The 20029-nt window shown below is 45.7% G+C and overlaps 1 protein-coding gene across 1 annotated transcript in view; it reads right to left on the bottom strand.

Moving 5' to 3' along the window:
• Window positions 1-20029, bottom strand: part of cntn1a (contactin 1a) — a 114097-nt gene that overhangs the window by 18818 nt on the left and 75250 nt on the right. The window contains exon 16 of the mRNA XM_061917045.1: window positions 16517-16678. Coding sequence (XP_061773029.1) covers window positions 16517-16678 — 162 coding nt within the window. The remainder of the gene's footprint in view (window positions 1-16516; window positions 16679-20029) is intronic.

Raw genomic sequence — 20029 nt, 5'->3', positions numbered from 1 at the left:
AGTGTCTGGTGTGGACCTGACACAACTTATATGATGTGTCTGGTGTGGACCTGAAACAACTTATATGATGTGTCTGGTGTGGACCTGTCACAACTTATATGATGTGTCTGGTGTGGACCTGAGACAACTTATATGATGTGTCTGGTGTGGACCTGTCCCAACTTATATGATGTGTCTGGTGTGGACCTGTCCCAACTTATATGATGTGTCTGGTGTGGACCTGAGACAACTAATGTGATGTGTCTGGTGTGGACCTGAGACAACTAATGCTATGTGTCTGGTGTGGACCTGAGACAACTAATGTGATGTGTCTGGTGTGGACCTGAGACAACTAATGCTATGTGTCTGGTGTGGACCTGAGACAACTAATGTGATGTGTCTGGTGTGGACCTGACACAACTTATATGATGTGTCTGGTTCGGACCTGAGACAACTAATGTGATGTGTCTGGTGTGGACCTGAGACAACTAATGTGATGTGTCTGGTGTGGACCTGAGACAACTAATGTGATGTGTCTGGTGTGGACCTGAGACAACTAATGTGATGTGTCTGGTGTGGACCTGAGACAACTAATGTGATGTGTCTGGTGTGGACCTGAGACAACTAATGTGATGTGTCTGGTGTGGACCTGAGACAACTAATGTGATGTGTCTGGTGTGGACCTGAGACAACTAATGTGATGTGTCTGGTGTGGACCTGAGACAACTAATGTGATGTGTCTGGTGTGGACCTGACACAACTTATATGATGTGTCTGGTGTGGACCTGAGACAACTAATGTGATCTGTCTGGTGTAGACATGAGACAACTAATGTGATGTGTCTGGTGTGGACCTGTCACAACTTATATGATGTGTCTGGTGTGGACCTGAGACAACTAATATGATGTGTCTGGTGTGGACCTGAGACAACTAATATGATGTGTCTGGTGTGAACCTGAGACAACTAATGTGATGTGTCTGCTGTGGACCTGAGACAACTAATGTGATGTGTCTGCTGTGGACCTGAGACAACTAATGTGATGTCTCTGGTGTGGACCTGAGACAACTAATGTGATGTGTCTGGTGTGGACCTGAGACAACTAATGTGATGTGTCTGGTGTGGACCTGACACAACTTATATGATGTGTCTGGTGACCTGAGACAACTAATGTGATGTGTCTGGTGTGGACCTGAGACAACTAATGTGATGTGTCTGGTGTGGACCTGAGACAACTAATGTGATGTGTCTGGTGTGGACCTGAGACAACTAATGTGATGTGTCTGGTGTGGACCTGAGACAACTAATGTGTTGTGTCTGGTGTGGACCTGAGACAACTAATGTGATGTGTCTGGTGTGGACCTGAGACAACTAATGTGATGTGTCTGGTGTGGACCTGAGACAACTAATGTGATGTGTCTGGTGTGGACCTGACACAACTTATATGATGTGTCTGGTGTGGACCTGAGACAACTAATGTGATGTGTCTGGTGTGGACCTGAGACAACTAATGTGATGTGTCTGGTGTGGACCTGTCACAACTTATATGATGTGTCTGGTGTGGACCTGAGACAACTAATATGATGTGTCTGGTGTGGACCTGAGACAACTAATGTGATGTGCCTGGTGTGGACCTGATACAACTAATGTAATGTGTCTGGTGTGGACCTGAGACAACTAATATGATGTGTCTGGTGTGGACCTGAGACAACTAATGTGATGTGTCTGGTGTGGACCTGAGACAACTAATATGATGTGTCTGCTGTGGACCTGAGACAACTAATATGATGTGTCTGGTGTGGACCTGAGACAACTAATGTGATGTGTCTGGTGTGGACCTGAGACAACTAATATGATGTGTCTGGTGTGGACCTGAGACAACTAATGTGATGTGTCTGGTGTGGACCTGATACAACTAATATTATGTGTCTGGTGTGGACCTGAGACAACTAATGTGATGTGTCTGGTGTGGACCTGAGACAACTAATATGATGTGTCTGGTGTGGACCTGAGACAACTAATGTGATGTGCCTGGTGTGGACCTGAGACAACTAATGTGATGTGTCTGGTGTGGACCTGTCACAACTTATATGATGTGTCTGGTGTGGACCTGTCACAAGTTATAAGATGTGTCTGGTGTGGACCTGAGACAACTAATGTGATGTGTCTGGTGTGGACCTGAGACAACTAATATGATGTGTCTGGTGTGGACCTGTCACAACTTATATGATGTGTCTGGTGTGGACCTGAGACAACTAATATGATGTGTCTGGTGTGGACCTGAGACAACTAATGTGATGTGTCTGGTGTGGACCTGAGACAACTAATATGATGTGTCTGGTGTGGACCTGAGACAACTAATGTGATGTGTCTGGTGTGGACCTGAGACAAAAAATATGATGTGTCTGGTGTGGACCTGAGACAACTAATGTGATGTGCCTGGTGTGGACCTGAGACAACTAATGTGATGTGTCTGGTGTGGACCTGTCACAACTTATATGATGTGTCTGGTGTGGACCTGTCACAACTAATGTGATGTGTCTGGTGTGGACCTGTCACAAGTTATATGATGTGTCTCGTGTGGACCTGAGACAACTAATGTGATGTGTCTGGTGTGGACCTGTCACAACTTATATGATGTGTCTGGTGTGGACCTGAGACAACTAATATGATGTGTCTGGTGTGGACCTGTCACAACTTATATGATGTGTCTGGTGTGGACCTGAGACAACTAATGTGATGTGTCTGGTGTGGACCTGAGACAACTAATATGATGTGTCTGGTGTGGACCTGAGACAACTAATATGATGTGTCTGGTGTGGACCTGTCACAACTTATATGATGTGTCTGGTGTGGTCCTGAGACAACTAATGTGATGTGTCTGGTGTGGACCTGAGACAACTAATGTGATGTGTCTGGTGTGGACCTGACAGAACTTATATGATGTGTCTGGTGTGGACCTGAGACAACTAATAAGATGTGTCTGGTTTGGACCTGAGACAACTAATGTGATGTGTCTGGTGTGGACCTGAGACAACTAATATGATGTGTCTGGTGTGGACCTGTCACAACTTATATGATGTGTCTGGTGTGGACCTGAGACAACTAATATGATGTGTCTGGTGTGGACCTGAGACAACTAATGTGATGTGTCTGGTGTGGACCTGAGACAACTAATATGATGTGTCTGGTGTGGACCTGAGACAACTAATGTGATGTGTCTGGTGTGGACCTGAGACAACTAATGCTATGTGTCTGGTGTGGACCTGAGACAACTAATGTGATGTGTCTGGTGTGGACCTGACACAACTTATATGATGTGTCTGGTGTGGACCTGAGACAACTAATGTGATGTGTCTGGTGTGGACCTGAGACAACTAATGCTATGTGTCTGGTGTGGACCTGAGACAACTAATGTGATGTGTCTGGTGTGGACCTGAGACAACTAATGTGATGTGTCTGGTGTGGACCTGAGACAACTAATGTGATGTGTCTGGTGTGGACCTGAGACAACTAATGTGATGTGTCTGGTGTGGACCTGAGACAACTAATGTGATGTGTCTGGTGTGGACCTGAGACAACTAATGTGATGTGTCTGGTGTGGACCTGAGACAACTAATGTGATGTGTCTGGTGTGGACCTGAGACAACTAATGTGATGTGTCTGGTGTGGACCTGAGACAACTAATGTGATGTGTCTGGTGTGGACCTGAGACAACTTATATGATGTGTCTGGTGTGGACCTGAGACAACTAATGTGATCTGTCTGGTGTGGACATGAGACAACTAATGTGATGTGTCTGGTGTGGACCTGTCACAACTTATATGATGTGTCTGGTGTGGACCTGAGACAACTAATATGATGTGTCTGGTGTGGACCTGAGACAACTAATATGATGTGTCTGGTGTGAACCTGAGACAACTAATGTGATGTGTCTGCTGTGGACCTGAGACAACTAATGTGATGTGTCTGCTGTGGACCTGAGACAACTAATGTGATGTCTCTGGTGTGGACCTGAGACAACTAATGTGATGTGTCTGGTGTGGACCTGAGACAACTAATGTGATGTGTCTGGTGTGGACCTGACACAACTTATATGATGTGTCTGGTGTGGACCTGAGACAACTAATGTGATGTGTCTGGTGTGGACCTGAGACAACTAATGTGATGTGTCTGGTGTGGACCTGAGAAAACTAATATGATGTGTCTGGTGTGGACCTGAGACAACTAATATGATGTGTCTGGTGTGGACCTGAGACAACTAATGTGATGTGTCTGGTGTGGACCTGAGACAACTAATATGATGTGTCTGGTGTGGACCTGAGACAACTAATGTGATGTGTCTGGTGTGGACCTGAGACAACTAATGCTATGTGTCTGGTGTGGACCTGAGACAACTAATGTGATGTGTCTGGTGTGGACCTGACACAACTTATATGATGTGTCTGGTGTGGACCTGAGACAACTAATGTGATGTGTCTGGTGTGGACCTGAGACAACTAATGCTATGTGTCTGGTGTGGACCTGAGACAACAAATGTGATGTGTCTGGTGTGGACCTGAGACAACTAATGTGATGTGTCTGGTGTGGACCTGAGACAACTAATGTGATGTGTCTGGTGTGGACCTGAGACAACTAATGTGATGTGTCTGGTGTGGACCTGAGACAACTAATGTGATGTGTCTGGTGTGGACCTGAGACAACTAATGTGATGTGTCTGGTGTGGACCTGAGACAACTAATGTGATGTGTCTGGTGTGGACCTGACACAACTTATATGATGTGTCTGGTGTGGACCTGAGACAACTAATGTGATCTGTCTGGTGTGGACATGAGACAACTAATGTGATGTGTCTGGTGTGGACCTGTCACAACTTATTTGATGTGTCTGGTGTGGACCTGAGACAACTAATATGATGTGTCTGGTGTGGACCTGAGACAACTAATATGATGTGTCTGGTGTGAACCTGAGACAACTAATGTGATGTGTCTGCTGTGGACCTGAGACAACTAATGTGATGTGTCTGCTGTGGACCTGAGACAACTAATGTGATGTCTCTGGTGTGGACCTGAGACAACTAATGTGATGTGTCTGGTGTGGACCTGAGACAACTAATGTGATGTGTCTGGTGTGGACCTGACACAACTTATATGATGTGTCTGGTGTGGACCTGAGACAACTAATGTGATGTGTCTGGTGTGGACCTGAGACAACTAATGTGATGTGTCTGGTGTGGACCTGAGACAACTAATGTGATGTGTCTGGTGTGGACCTGAGACAACTAATGTGATGTGTCTGGTGTGGACCTGAGACAACTAATGTGTTGTGTCTGGTGTGGACCTGAGACAACTAATGTGATGTGTCTGCTGTGGACCTGAGACAACTAATGTGATGTGTCTGGTGTGGACCTGAGACAACTAATGTGATGTGTCTGGTGTGGACCTGACACAACTTATATGATGTGTCTGGTGTGGACCTGAGACAACTAATGTGATGTGTCTGGTGTGGACCTGAGACAACTAATGTGATGTGTCTGGTGTGGACCTGTCACAACTTATATGATGTGTCTGGTGTGGACCTGAGACAACTAATATGATGTGTCTGGTGTGGACCTGAGACAACTAATGTGATGTGCCTGGTGTGGACCTGATACAACTAATGTAATGTGTCTGGTGTGGACCTGAGACAACTAATATGATGTGTCTGGTGTGGACCTGAGACAACTAATGTGATGTGTCTGGTGTGGACCTGAGACAACTAATATGATGTGTCTGCTGTGGACCTGAGACAACTAATATGATGTGTCTGGTGTGGACCTGAGACAACTAATGTGATGTGTCTGGTGTGGACCTGAGACAACTAATATGATGTGTCTGGTGTGGACCTGAGACAACTAATGTGATGTGTCTGGTGTGGACCTGATACAACTAATATTATGTGTCTGGTGTGGACCTGAGACAACTAATGTGATGTGTCTGGTGTGGACCTGAGACAACTAATATGATGTGTCTGGTGTGGACCTGAGACAACTAATGTGATGTGCCTGGTGTGGACCTGAGACAACTAATGTGATGTGTCTGGTGTGGACCTGAGACAACTAATGTGATGTGTCTGGTGTGGACCTGAGACAACTAATATGATGTGTCTGGTGTGGACCTGAGACAACTAATGTGATGTGTCTGGTGTGGACCTGAGACAACTAATATGATGTGTCTGGTGTGGACCTGAGACAACTAATGTGATGTGCCTGGTGTGGACCTGAGACAACTAATGTGATGTGTCTGGTGTGGACCTGTCACAAGTTATATGATGTGTCTCGTGTGGACCTGAGACAACTAATGTGATGTGTCTGGTGTGGACCTGAGACAACTAATATGATGTGTCTGGTGTGGACCTGTCACAACTTATATGATGTGTCTGGTGTGGTCCTGAGACAACTAATGTGATGTGTCTGGTGTGGACCTGAGACAACTAATGTGATGTGTCTGGTGTGGACCTGACAGAACTTATATGATGTGTCTGGTGTGGACCTGAGACAACTAATAAGATGTGTCTGGTTTGGACCTGAGACAACTAATGTGATGTGTCTGGTGTGGACCTGAGACAACTAATATGATGTGTCTGGTGTGGACCTGTCACAACTTATATGATGTGTCTGGTGTGGACCTGAGACAACTAATATGATGTGTCTGGTGTGGACCTGAGACAACTAATGTGATGTGTCTGGTGTGGACCTGAGACAACTAATATGATGTGTCTGGTGTGGACCTGAGACAACTAATGTGATGTGTCTGGTGTGGACCTGAGACAACTAATGCTATGTGTCTGGTGTGGACCTGAGACAACTAATGTGATGTGTCTGGTGTGGACCTGACACAACTTATATGATGTGTCTGGTGTGGACCTGAGACAACTAATGTGATGTGTCTGGTGTGGACCTGAGACAACTAATGCTATGTGTCTGGTGTGGACCTGAGACAACTAATGTGATGTGTCTGGTGTGGACCTGAGACAACTAATGTGATGTGTCTGGTGTGGACCTGAGACAACTAATGTGATGTGTCTGGTGTGGACCTGAGACAACTAATGTGATGTGTCTGGTGTGGACCTGAGACAACTAATGTGATGTGTCTGGTGTGGACCTGAGACAACTAATGTGATGTGTCTGGTGTGGACCTGAGACAACTAATGTGATGTGTCTGGTGTGGACCTGAGACAACTAATGTGATGTGTCTGGTGTGGACCTGAGACAACTAATGTGATGTGTCTGGTGTGGACCTGAGACAACTTATATGATGTGTCTGGTGTGGACCTGAGACAACTAATGTGATCAGTCTGGTGTGGACATGAGACAACTAATGTGATGTGTCTGGTGTGGACCTGTCACAACTTATATGATGTGTCTGGTGTGGACCTGAGACAACTAATATGATGTGTCTGGTGTGGACCTGAGACAACTAATATGATGTGTCTGGTGTGAACCTGAGACAACTAATGTGATGTGTCTGCTGTGGACCTGAGACAACTAATGTGATGTGTCTGCTGTGGACCTGAGACAACTAATGTGATGTCTCTGGTGTGGACCTGAGACAACTAATGTGATGTGTCTGGTGTGGACCTGAGACAACTAATGTGATGTGTCTGGTGTGGACCTGACACAACTTATATGATGTGTCTGGTGTGGACCTGAGACAACTAATGTGATGTGTCTGGTGTGGACCTGAGACAACTAATATGATGTGTCTGGTGTGGACCTGAGAAAACTAATATGATGTGTCTGGTGTGGACCTGAGACAACTAATATGATGTGTCTGGTGTGGACCTGAGACAACTAATGTGATGTGTCTGGTGTGGACCTGAGACAACTAATATGATGTGTCTGGTGTGGACCTGAGACAACTAATGTGATGTGTCTGGTGTGGACCTGAGACAACTAATGCTATGTGTCTGGTGTGGACCTGAGACAACTAATGTGATGTGTCTGGTGTGGACCTGACACAACTTATATGATGTGTCTGGTGTGGACCTGAGACAACTAATGTGATGTGTCTGGTGTGGACCTGAGACAACTAATGCTATGTGTCTGGTGTGGACCTGAGACAACAAATGTGATGTGTCTGGTGTGGACCTGAGACAACTAATGTGATGTGTCTGGTGTGGACCTGAGACAACTAATGTGATGTGTCTGGTGTGGACCTGAGACAACTAATGTGATGTGTCTGGTGTGGACCTGAGACAACTAATGTGATGTGTCTGGTGTGGACCTGAGACAACTAATGTGATGTGTCTGGTGTGGACCTGAGACAACTAATGTGATGTGTCTGGTGTGGACCTGACACAACTTATATGATGTGTCTGGTGTGGACCTGAGACAACTAATGTGATCTGTCTGGTGTGGACATGAGACAACTAATGTGATGTGTCTGGTGTGGACCTGTCACAACTTATTTGATGTGTCTGGTGTGGACCTGAGACAACTAATATGATGTGTCTGGTGTGGACCTGAGACAACTAATATGATGTGTCTGGTGTGAACCTGAGACAACTAATGTGATGTGTCTGCTGTGGACCTGAGACAACTAATGTGATGTGTCTGCTGTGGACCTGAGACAACTAATGTGATGTCTCTGGTGTGGACCTGAGACAACTAATGTGATGTGTCTGGTGTGGACCTGAGACAACTAATGTGATGTGTCTGGTGTGGACCTGACACAACTTATATGATGTGTCTGGTGTGGACCTGAGACAACTAATGTGATGTGTCTGGTGTGGACCTGAGACAACTAATGTGATGTGTCTGGTGTGGACCTGAGACAACTAATGTGATGTGTCTGGTGTGGACCTGAGACAACTAATGTGATGTGTCTGGTGTGGACCTGAGACAACTAATGTGTTGTGTCTGGTGTGGACCTGAGACAACTAATGTGATGTGTCTGCTGTGGACCTGAGACAACTAATGTGATGTGTCTGGTGTGGACCTGAGACAACTAATGTGATGTGTCTGGTGTGGACCTGACACAACTTATATGATGTGTCTGGTGTGGACCTGAGACAACTAATGTGATGTGTCTGGTGTGGACCTGAGACAACTAATGTGATGTGTCTGGTGTGGACCTGTCACAACTTATATGATGTGTCTGGTGTGGACCTGAGACAACTAATATGATGTGTCTGGTGTGGACCTGAGACAACTAATGTGATGTGCCTGGTGTGGACCTGATACAACTAATGTAATGTGTCTGGTGTGGACCTGAGACAACTAATATGATGTGTCTGGTGTGGACATGAGACAACTAATGTGATGTGTCTGGTGTGGACCTGAGACAACTAATATGATGTGTCTGCTGTGGACCTGAGACAACTAATATGATGTGTCTGGTGTGGACCTGAGACAACTAATGTGATGTGTCTGGTGTGGACCTGAGACAACTAATATGATGTGTCTGGTGTGGACCTGAGACAACTAATGTGATGTGTCTGGTGTGGACCTGATACAACTAATATTATGTGTCTGGTGTGGACCTGAGACAACTAATGTGATGTGTCTGGTGTGGACCTGAGACAACTAATATGATGTGTCTGGTGTGGACCTGAGACAACTAATGTGATGTGCCTGGTGTGGACCTGAGACAACTAATGTGATGTGTCTGGTGTGGACCTGTCACAACTTATATGATGTGTCTGGTGTGGACCTGTCACAAGTTATAAGATGTGTCTGGTGTGGACCTGAGACAACTAATGTGATGTGTCTGGTGTGGACCTGAGACAACTAATATGATGTGTCTGGTGTGGACCTGTCACAACTTATATGATGTGTCTGGTGTGGACCTGAGACAACTAATGTGATGTGTCTGGTGTGGACCTGAGACAACTAATGTGATGTGTCTGGTGTGGACCTGAGACAACTAATATGATGTGTCTGGTGTGGACCTGAGACAACTAATGTGATGTGTCTGGTGTGGACCTGAGACAACTAATATGATGTGTCTGGTGTGGACCTGAGACAACTAATGTGATGTGCCTGGTGTGGACCTGAGACAACTAATGTGATGTGTCTGGTGTGGACCTGTCACAACTTATATGATGTGTCTGGTGTGGACCTGTCACAACTAATGTGATGTGTCTGGTGTGGACCTGTCACAAGTTATATGATGTGTCTCGTGTGGACCTGAGACAACTAATGTGATGTGTCTGGTGTGGACCTGAGACAACTAATATGATGTGTCTGGTGTGGACCTGTCACAACTTATATGATGTGTCTGGTGTGGACCTGAGACAACTAATGTGATGTGTCTGGTGTGGACCTGAGACAACTAATATGATGTGTCTGGTGTGGACCTGAGACAACTAATATGATGTGTCTGGTGTGGACCTGTCACAACTTATATGATGTGTCTGGTGTGGTCCTGAGACAACTAATGTGATGTGTCTGGTGTGGACCTGTCACAACTTATATGATGTGTCTGGTGTGGACCTGAGACAACTAATGTGATGTGTCTGGTGTGGACCTGAGACAACTAATATGATGTGTCTGGTGTGGACCTGAGACAACTAATATGATGTGCCTGGTGTGGACCTGAGACAACTAATGTGATGTGTCTGGTGTGGACCTGACAGAACTTATATGATGTGTCTGGTGTGGACCTGAGACAACTAATAAGATGTGTCTGGTTTGGACCTGAGACAACTAATGTGATGTGTCTGGTGTGGACCTGAGACAACTAATATGATGTGTCTGGTGTGGACCTGTCACAACTTATATGATGTGTCTGGTGTGGACCTGAGACAACTAATATGATGTGTCTGGTGTGGACCTGAGACAACTAATGTGATGTGTCTGGTGTGGACCTGAGACAACTAATATGATGTGCCTGGTGTGGACCTGAGACAACTAATGTGATGTGTCTGGTGTGGACCTGAGACAACTAATATGATGTGTCTGGTGTGGACCTGAGACAACTAATGTGATGTGCCTGGTGTGGACCTGAGACAACTAATGTGATGTGTCTGGTGTGGACCTGTCACAACTTATATGATGTGTCTGGTGTGGACCTGTCACAACTAATGTGATGTGTCTGGTGTGGACCTGTCACAAGTTATATGATGTGTCTGGTGTGGACCTGAGACAACTAATGTGATGTGTCTGGTGTGGACCTGTCACAACTTATATGATGTGTCTGGTGTGGACCTGAGACAACTAATATGATGTGTCTGGTGTGGACCTGTCACAACTTATATGATGTGTCTGGTGTGGACCTGAGACAACTAATGTGATGTGTCTGGTGTGGACCTGAGACAACTAATATGATGTGTCTGGTGTGGACCTGAGACAACTAATATGATGTGTCTGGTGTGGACCTGTCACAACTTATATGATGTGTCTGGTGTGGTCCTGAGACAACTAATGTGATGTGTCTGGTGTGGACCTGAGACAACTAATGTGATGTGTCTGGTGTGGACCTGAGACAACTAATGTGATGTGTCTGGTGTGGACCTGACAGAACTTATATGATGTGTCTGGTGTGGACCTGAGACAACTAATAAGATGTGTCTGGTTTGGACCTGAGACAACTAATGTGATGTGTCTGGTGTGGACCTGAGACAACTAATATGATGTGTCTGGTGTGGACCTGAGACAACTTATATGATGTGTCTGGTGTGGACCTGTCACAACTTATATGATGTGTGTGGTGTGGACCTGAGACAACTAATGTGATGTGTCTGGTGTGGACCTGAGACAACTAATGTGATGTGTCTGGTGTGGACCTGAGACAACTAATGTGATGTGTCTGGTGTGGACCTGACACAACTTATATGATGTGTCTGGTGTGGACCTGAGACAACTAATATGATGTGTCTGGTGTGGACCTGAGACAACTAATGTGATGTGTCTGGTGTGGACCTGAGACAACTAATGTGATGTGTCTGGTGTGGAACCTCAGACAACTTATATGATGTGTCTGGTGTGGACCTGTCACAACGTATATGATGTGTCTGGTGTGGACCTGTCACAACTTATATGATGTGTCTGGTGTGGACCTGTCACAACTTATATGATGTGTCTGGTGTGGACCTGAGACAACTAATGTGATGTGTCTGGTGTGGACCTGAGACAACTAATGTGATGTGTCTGGTGTGGACCTGAGACAACTAATGTGATGTGTCTGGTGTGGACCTGAGACAACTAATGTGATGTGTCTGGTGTGGACCTGAGACAACTAATGTGATGTGTCTGGTGTGGACCTGACACAACTTATATGATGTGTCTGGTGTGGACCTGAGACAACTAATATGATGTGTCTGGTGTGGACCTGAGACAACTAATGTGATGTGTCTGGTGTGGACCTGAGACAACTAATGTGATGTGTCTGGTGTGGACCTGAGACAACTTATATGATGTGTCTGGTGTGGACCTGTCACAACTTATATGATGTGTCTGGTGTGGACCTGAGACAACTAATGTGATGTGTCTGGTGTGGACCTGAGACAACTAATGTGATGTGTCTGGTGTGGACCTGAGACAACTAATGTGATGTGTCTGGTGTGGACCTGAGACAACTAATGTGATGTGTCTGGTGTGGACCTGTCACAATTTATATGATGTGTCTGGTGTGGACCTGAGACAACTAATATGATGTGTCTGGTGTGGACCTGAGACAACTAATATGATGTGTCTGGTGTGGACCTGTCACAACTTATATGATGTGTCTGGTGTGGACCTGTCACAACTTATATGATGTGTCTGGTGTGGACCTGACACAACTTATATGAAGTGTCTGGTGTGGACCTGACACAACTTATATGATGTGTCTGGTGTGGACCTGAAACAACTTATATGATGTGTCTGGTGTGGACCTGTCACAACTTATATGATGTGTCTGGTGTGGACCTGAGACAACTTATATGATGTGTCTGGTGTGGACCTGTCCCAACTTATATGATGTGTCTGGTGTGGACCTGTCCCAACTTATATGATGTGTCTGGTGTGGACCTGAGACAACTAATGTGATGTGTCTGGTGTGGACCTGAGACAACTAATGCTATGTGTCTGGTGTGGACCTGAGACAACTAATGTGATGTGTCTGGTGTGGCCCTGAGACAACTAATGTGATGTGTCTGGTGTGGACCTGAGACAACTAATATGATGTGTCTGGTGTGGACCTGAGACAACTAATGTGATGTGTCTGGTGTGGACCTGAGACAACTAATATGATGTGTCTGGTGTGGACCTGAGACAACTAATGTGATGTGCCTGGTGTGGACCTGAGACAACTAATGTGATGTGTCTGGTGTGGACCTGTCACAACTTATATGATGTGTCTGGTGTGGACCTGTCACAACTAATGTGATGTGTCTGGTGTGGACCTGTCACAAGTTATATGATGTGTCTCGTGTGGACCTGAGACAACTAATGTGATGTGTCTGGTGTGGACCTGTCACAACTTATATGATGTGTCTGGTGTGGACCTGAGACAACTAATATGATGTGTCTGGTGTGGACCTGTCACAACTTATATGATGTGTCTGGTGTGGACCTGAGACAACTAATGTGATGTGTCTGGTGTGGACCTGAGACAACTAATATGATGTGTCTGGTGTGGACCTGAGACAACTAATATGATGTGTCTGGTGTGGTCCTGAGACAACTAATGTGATGTGTCTGGTGTGGACCTGAGACAACTAATGTGATGTGTCTGGTGTGGACCTGAGACAACTAATGTGATGTGTCTGGTGTGGACCTGAGACAACTAATGTGATGTGTCTGGTGTGGACCTGACAGAACTTATATGATGTGTCTGGTGTGGACCTGAGACAACTAATAAGATGTGTCTGGTTTGGACCTGAGACAACTAATGTGATGTGTCTGGTGTGGACCTGAGACAACTAATATGATGTGTCTGGTGTGGACCTGTCACAACTTATATGATGTGTCTGGTGTGGACCTGAGACAACTAATGTGATGTGTCTGGTGTGGACCTGAGACAACTAATATGATGTGTCTGGTGTGGACCTGAGACAACTAATATGATGTGTCTGGTGTGGACCTGTCACAACTTATATGATGTGTCTGGTGTGGTCCTGAGACAACTAATGTGATGTGTCTGGTGTGGACCTGAGACAACTAATGTGATGTGTCTGGTGTGGACCTGACAGAACTTATATGATGTGTCTGGTGTGGACCTGAGACAACTAATAAGATGTGTCTGGTTTTGACCTGAGACAACTAATGTGATGTGTCTGGTGTGGACCTGAGACAACTAATATGATGTGTCTGGTGTGGACCTGTCACAACTTATATGATGTGTCTGGTGTGGACCTGAGACAACTAATATGATGTGTCTGGTGTGGACCTGAGACAACTAATGTGATGTGTCTGGTGTGGACCTGAGACAACTAATATGATGTGTCTGGTGTGGACCTGAGACAACTAATGTGATGTGTCTGGTGTGGACCTGAGACAACTAATATGATGTGTCTGGTGTGGACCTGAGACAACTAATGTGATGTGCCTGGTGTGGACCTGAGAAAACTAATGTGATGTGTCTGGTGTGGACCTGTCACAACTTATATGATGTGTCTGGTGTGGACCTGTCACAACTAATGTGATGTGTCTGGTGTGGACCTGTCACAAGTTATATGATGTGTCTGGTGTGGACCTGAGACAACTAATGTGATGTGTCTGGTGTGGACCTGTCACAACTTATATGATGTGTCTGGTGTGGACCTGTCACAACTTATATGATGTGTCTGGTGTGGACCTGAGACAACTAATGTGATGTGTCTGGTGTGGACCTGAGACAACTAATGTGATGTGTCTGGTGTGGACCTGTCACAACTTATATGATGTGTCTGGTGTGGACCTGAGACAACTAATATGATGTGTCTGGTGTGGACCTGTCACAACTTATATGATGTGTCTGGTGTGGACCTGAGACAACTAATATGATGTGTCTGGTGTGGACCTGTCACAACTTATATGATGTGTCTGGTGTGGTCCTGAGACAACTAATGTGATGTGTCTGGTGTGGACCTGAGACAACTAATGTGATGTGTCTGGTGTGGACCTGACAGAACTTATATGATGTGTCTGGTGTGGACCTGAGACAACTAATAAGATGTGTCTGGTTTGGACCTGAGACAACTAATGTGATGTGTCTGGTGTGGACCTGAGACAACTAATATGATGTGTCTGGTGTGGACCTGAGACAACTTATATGATGTGTCTGGTGTGGACCTGTCACAACTTATATGATGTGTGTGGTGTGGACCTGAGACAACTAATGTGATGTGTCTGGTGTGGACCTGAGACAACTAATGTGATGTGTCTGGTGTGGACCTGAGACAACTAATGTGATGTGTCGGGTGTGGACCTGACACAACTTATATGATGTGTCTGGTGTGGACCTGAGACAACTAATATGATGTGTCTGGTGTGGACCTGAGACAACTAATGTGATGTGTCTGGTGTGGACCTGAGACAACTAATGTGATGTGTCTGGTGTGGAACCTCAGACAACTTATATGATGTGTCTGGTGTGGACCTGTCACAACGTATATGATGTGTCTGGTGTGGACCTGTCACAACTTATATGATGTGTCTGGTGTGGACCTGTCACAACTTATATGATGTGTCTGGTGTGGACCTGAGACAACTAATGTGATGTGTCTGGTGTGGACCTGAGACAACTAATGTGATGTGTCTGGTGTGGACCTGAGACAACTAATGTGATGTGTCTGGTGTGGACCTGAGACAACTAATGTGATGTGTCTGGTGTGGACCTGAGACAACTAATGTGATGTGTCTGGTGTGGACCTGACACAACTTATATGATGTGTCTGGTGTGGACCTGAGACAACTAATATGATGTGTCTGGTGTGGACCTGAGACAACTAATGTGATGTGTCTGGTGTGGACCTGAGACAACTAATGTGATGTGTCTGGTGTGGACCTGAGACAACTTATATGATGTGTCTGGTGTGGACCTGTCACAACTTATATGATGTGTCTGGTGTGGACCTGAGACAACTAATGTGATGTGTCTGGTGTGGACCTGAGACAACTAATGTGATGTGTCTGGTGTGGACCTGAGACAACTAATGTGATGTGTCTGGTGTGGACCTGAGACAACTAATGTGATGTGTCTGGTGTGGACCTGTCACAATTTATATGATGTGTCTGGTGTGGACCTGAGACAACTAATATGATGTGTCTGGTGTGAACCTGAGACAACTAAAGTGATGTGTCTGCTGTGGACCTGAGACAACTAATGTAATGTGCCTGGTGTTGACCTGATACAACTAATGTGATGTGTCTGGTTTGAACCTGAGACAACTAAAGTGATGTGTCTGCTGTGGACCTGAAACAACTAATGTGATGTGTCTGCTGTGGACCTGAGACAACTAATGTGATGTCTCTGGTGTGGACCTGAGACAACTAATGTGATGTGTCTGCTGTGGACCTGAGACAACTAATGTGATGTGTCTGGTGTGGACCTGAGACAACTAATGTGATGTGTCTGGTCCACATGTCCTTCTCACATGTGCTGGCGTTCCTCCACACTTCCTGCGAGGAGGCGTCCCTGCACTGGATGTTATATTTGGAGATGGGGCTGTGGTTGTCTGCTCCTCGGCTCCACTGCAGCGTTACGTTCCTCTCACTTTTGTCCCTCACTCGCACCCCCGCTGGGGCCCCGGGGGGTCCTGGGGAGAAGAGAGGAGCAGTGAGTGTTGCTTGATGGAGACGGTAGATAAATGCCAGCTTTCATACGTGCAGCCTTCCACATACATGTTACACCTTCTTCAAGTGAAAGTCCACTCCTTTAGATGCTGCCAGTGTCTGCTCTGCACTTATTGCAGCCTCACTGCATCACAGCTCTATCACGTACTCTTCATTCCACTTTTACATTTTAAAATGTTGAATGAAGGCTTTTAAGAGTAAATGAATGGGAATCATACCTCCCAAAGAACTGGAATAAACATTTCATAAAAGAGGTTACCAGTGAAAGGTATTTATCAGAACTAATCAAATAAAACATTTCCTTACTTTGTGGAAGTTATGTAAAGACAGGGGCTCGGGTAAGTCCCCTCCCCATTATAGCCTTGGACATAGCCAAACAGCACTTCCTGAATGCGACGCCCCTTGATAAATTAATGATTAAAACTACAGTATATCCATCCATCCATTTTTTACCGCTTATTCCCTTTTGGGGTCGCGGGGTGCACTGGCGCCTATTTTAGCTACAATCGGGCGGAAGGCGGTATACACCCTGGACAAGTCACCACCTCATCACAGGGCCAACACAGATAGACAGACAACATTCACACACTAGGGACCATTTAGTGTTGCCAATCAACCTATGATGAATATTCAAATACATACATCTAAAAATAACAAAAAAACCATCTAGAAAAATATATTATTATTATAATTATTTTAAAACATTAAAGTGGTAAAAAAAATATTTGAAAAATAATACTTGTATACTTCACGCTCTGGCAGAAATGGAAAAACACATTTATAAACCTATTTAACTACCCCTCATATTTTTGGACATTTACATTTACAAGTTTAATTTGTTAAAAAAAAAAGTTTATTTGATTACATTTTTTTTTTATGGTGCCTGAAGATGCCCGGCTGCCAACTGTGAGAGGCCATCTTGGATTGAGTCCACAGTCCCACAGTGGATTGAGTCCACAGTCCCACAGTGGATTGAGTCCACAGTCCCACAGTGGATAGAGTCCACAGTCCCACAGTGGATTGAGTCCACAATCCCACAGTGAATAGAGTCCACAGTCCCACAGTGGATTGAGTCCACAGTGGATTGAGTCCACAATCCCACAGTGGATAGAGTCCACAGTCCCACAGCGGATTGAGTCCACAGTCCCACAGTGGAGTGGATTGAGTCCCCAGTGCCCCAGTGGATTGAGTCCACAATCCCACAGTGGATAGAGTCCACAGTCCCACAGTGGATTGAGTCCACAGTCCCACAGTGGAGTGGATTGAGTCCCCAGTCCCCCAGTGGATTGAGTCCACAATCCCACAGTGGATAGAGTCCAGAGTCCCACAGTGGATTGAGTCCACAGTCCCACAGTGGATTGAGTCCACAGTCCCACAGTGGATTGAGTCCACAGTCCCACAGTGGATTGAGTCCCCAGTCCCACAGTGGATTGAGTCCACAGTCCCACAGTGGATTGAGTCCACAGTCCCACAGTGGATAGAGTCCACAGTCCCACAGTGGATTGAGTCCACAGTCCCACAGTGGATAGAGTCCACAGTCCCACAGTGGATTGAGTCCACAGTCCCACAGTGGATTGAGTCCCCAGTCCCACAGTGGATTGAGTCCCCAGTCCCACAGTGGATTGAGTCCCCAGTCCCACAGTGGATTGAGTCCACAGTCCCACAGTGGATTGAGTCCACAGTCCCACAGTGGATAGAGTCCCCAGTCCCACAGTGGATTGAGTCCACAGTCCCACAGTGGATTGAGTCCATAATCCCACAGTGTTGTGAGCAACACAAACATGGCTGCCCACTCGCCACCACCATCTAACACTTATTGACATTGATGCAGCAATGTGGGCAAAGTGCCTTGCCCAAAGACACAACAGCAGTGAAAGAATGCAGGGTTTGAACTGGCAACTCTCCCTGCAGCCACGCACATCTGAGAGGAGGGCTTTTAAAGGTTGATGAACATCCTGTTAGGTTACTGTGTGAAAGTGCAAAGAAGAGTGGAGTGAAAGAAAGCCTGGCTATTGACCAGTGACCAGTGCTAATGACCAGTGACCAGTGCTAATGATCAGTGCTAATGACCAGTGACCAGTGCTAATGACCAGTGCTAATGATCAGTGCTAATGACCAGTGACCAGTGCTAATGACCAGTGCTAATGATCAGTGCTAATGACCAGTGACCAGTGCTAATGACCAGTGCTAATGATCAGTGATAATGACCAGTTACCAGTGCTAATGACCAGTGCTAATGATCAGTGATAATGACCAGTGACCAGTGCTAATGACCAGTGCTAATGATCAGTGATAATGACCAGTGACCAGTGCTAATGACAAGTGCTAATGATCAGTGATAATGACCAGTGACCAGTGCTAATGACCAGTGCTAATGACCAGTGACCAGTGATAATGAGCAGTGCTAATGAGCAGTGCTAATGATCAGTGCTAATGATCAGTGCTAATGACCAGTGACCAGTGCTAATGACCAGTGACCAGTGCTAATGATCAGTGATAATGACCAGTGACCAGTGCTAATGACCAGTGACCAGTGATAATGACCAGTGATAATGAGCTGCTCCTGTTTTCTCCTTCCACTGGAACATGACAAGTCCTGATAGGGAAAATAAAGATTCAGTCAGGATGGATCAGTCTGGGTCCAAACCCACAGTCTGAGAAACAGAGTGGTGGACATGAACCAAGACCATTCAGCGGTCAGGACTGGCGTCAGTAGTGGAATCCTACCTCCCAAAGATCTGGAATAATCATTCCATGACGGAGGTTGGGATTGTTGTAGTCCTGTCATGGACATAAAGTCTGACCATGGACTGACTTCTGACTGACTGAGTTCTCTCCTCACTCTTTACTTACAAGCTACAAACAATTGTCATAAGCACTGGAGTTTTATCCAAGAAGAGACTGAGGGCTTGTGCTTTTATAGGCAAATTCAGTGTATTTGTGTTGATTAATCAAACCACTTTTCAATGATTTCTCTAAATGTGTGTAAATATGGCCAAGGACACGCATTATTGTGGCTTTCATCTTCATCACTCAAGGAAAAATCTCATTTGTCATCTTGAAGCGTCCGTCTGTCTCGGACTCCCTGCTGGTCATGTGACATGAGTGTCTCTTATGATTGGAGGAGCCGCCCTATCCTGCCTCTGATTGGCCACTTTCACTCCAACCTTAGCCAATTGGGACTCGTTATAGGAACACCAAGCAGTCATCATGGATCTTCTCTTTTCTACCTTCTCCATATTGTTTTGTCCTGGAGTCACACTCCATCTTCTCTCTTTGGAGCTTTCATCTTAGCTGCCTCGCTACATTTGTCT

Source organism: Nerophis ophidion, linkage group LG12, assembly GCF_033978795.1.
Source record: "Nerophis ophidion isolate RoL-2023_Sa linkage group LG12, RoL_Noph_v1.0, whole genome shotgun sequence".
NCBI lineage: Eukaryota > Metazoa > Chordata > Actinopteri > Syngnathiformes > Syngnathidae > Nerophis > Nerophis ophidion.
The sequence above is the reverse complement of the archived record's forward strand: the minus strand, read 5'-3'. Positions and strand labels throughout refer to the sequence as shown.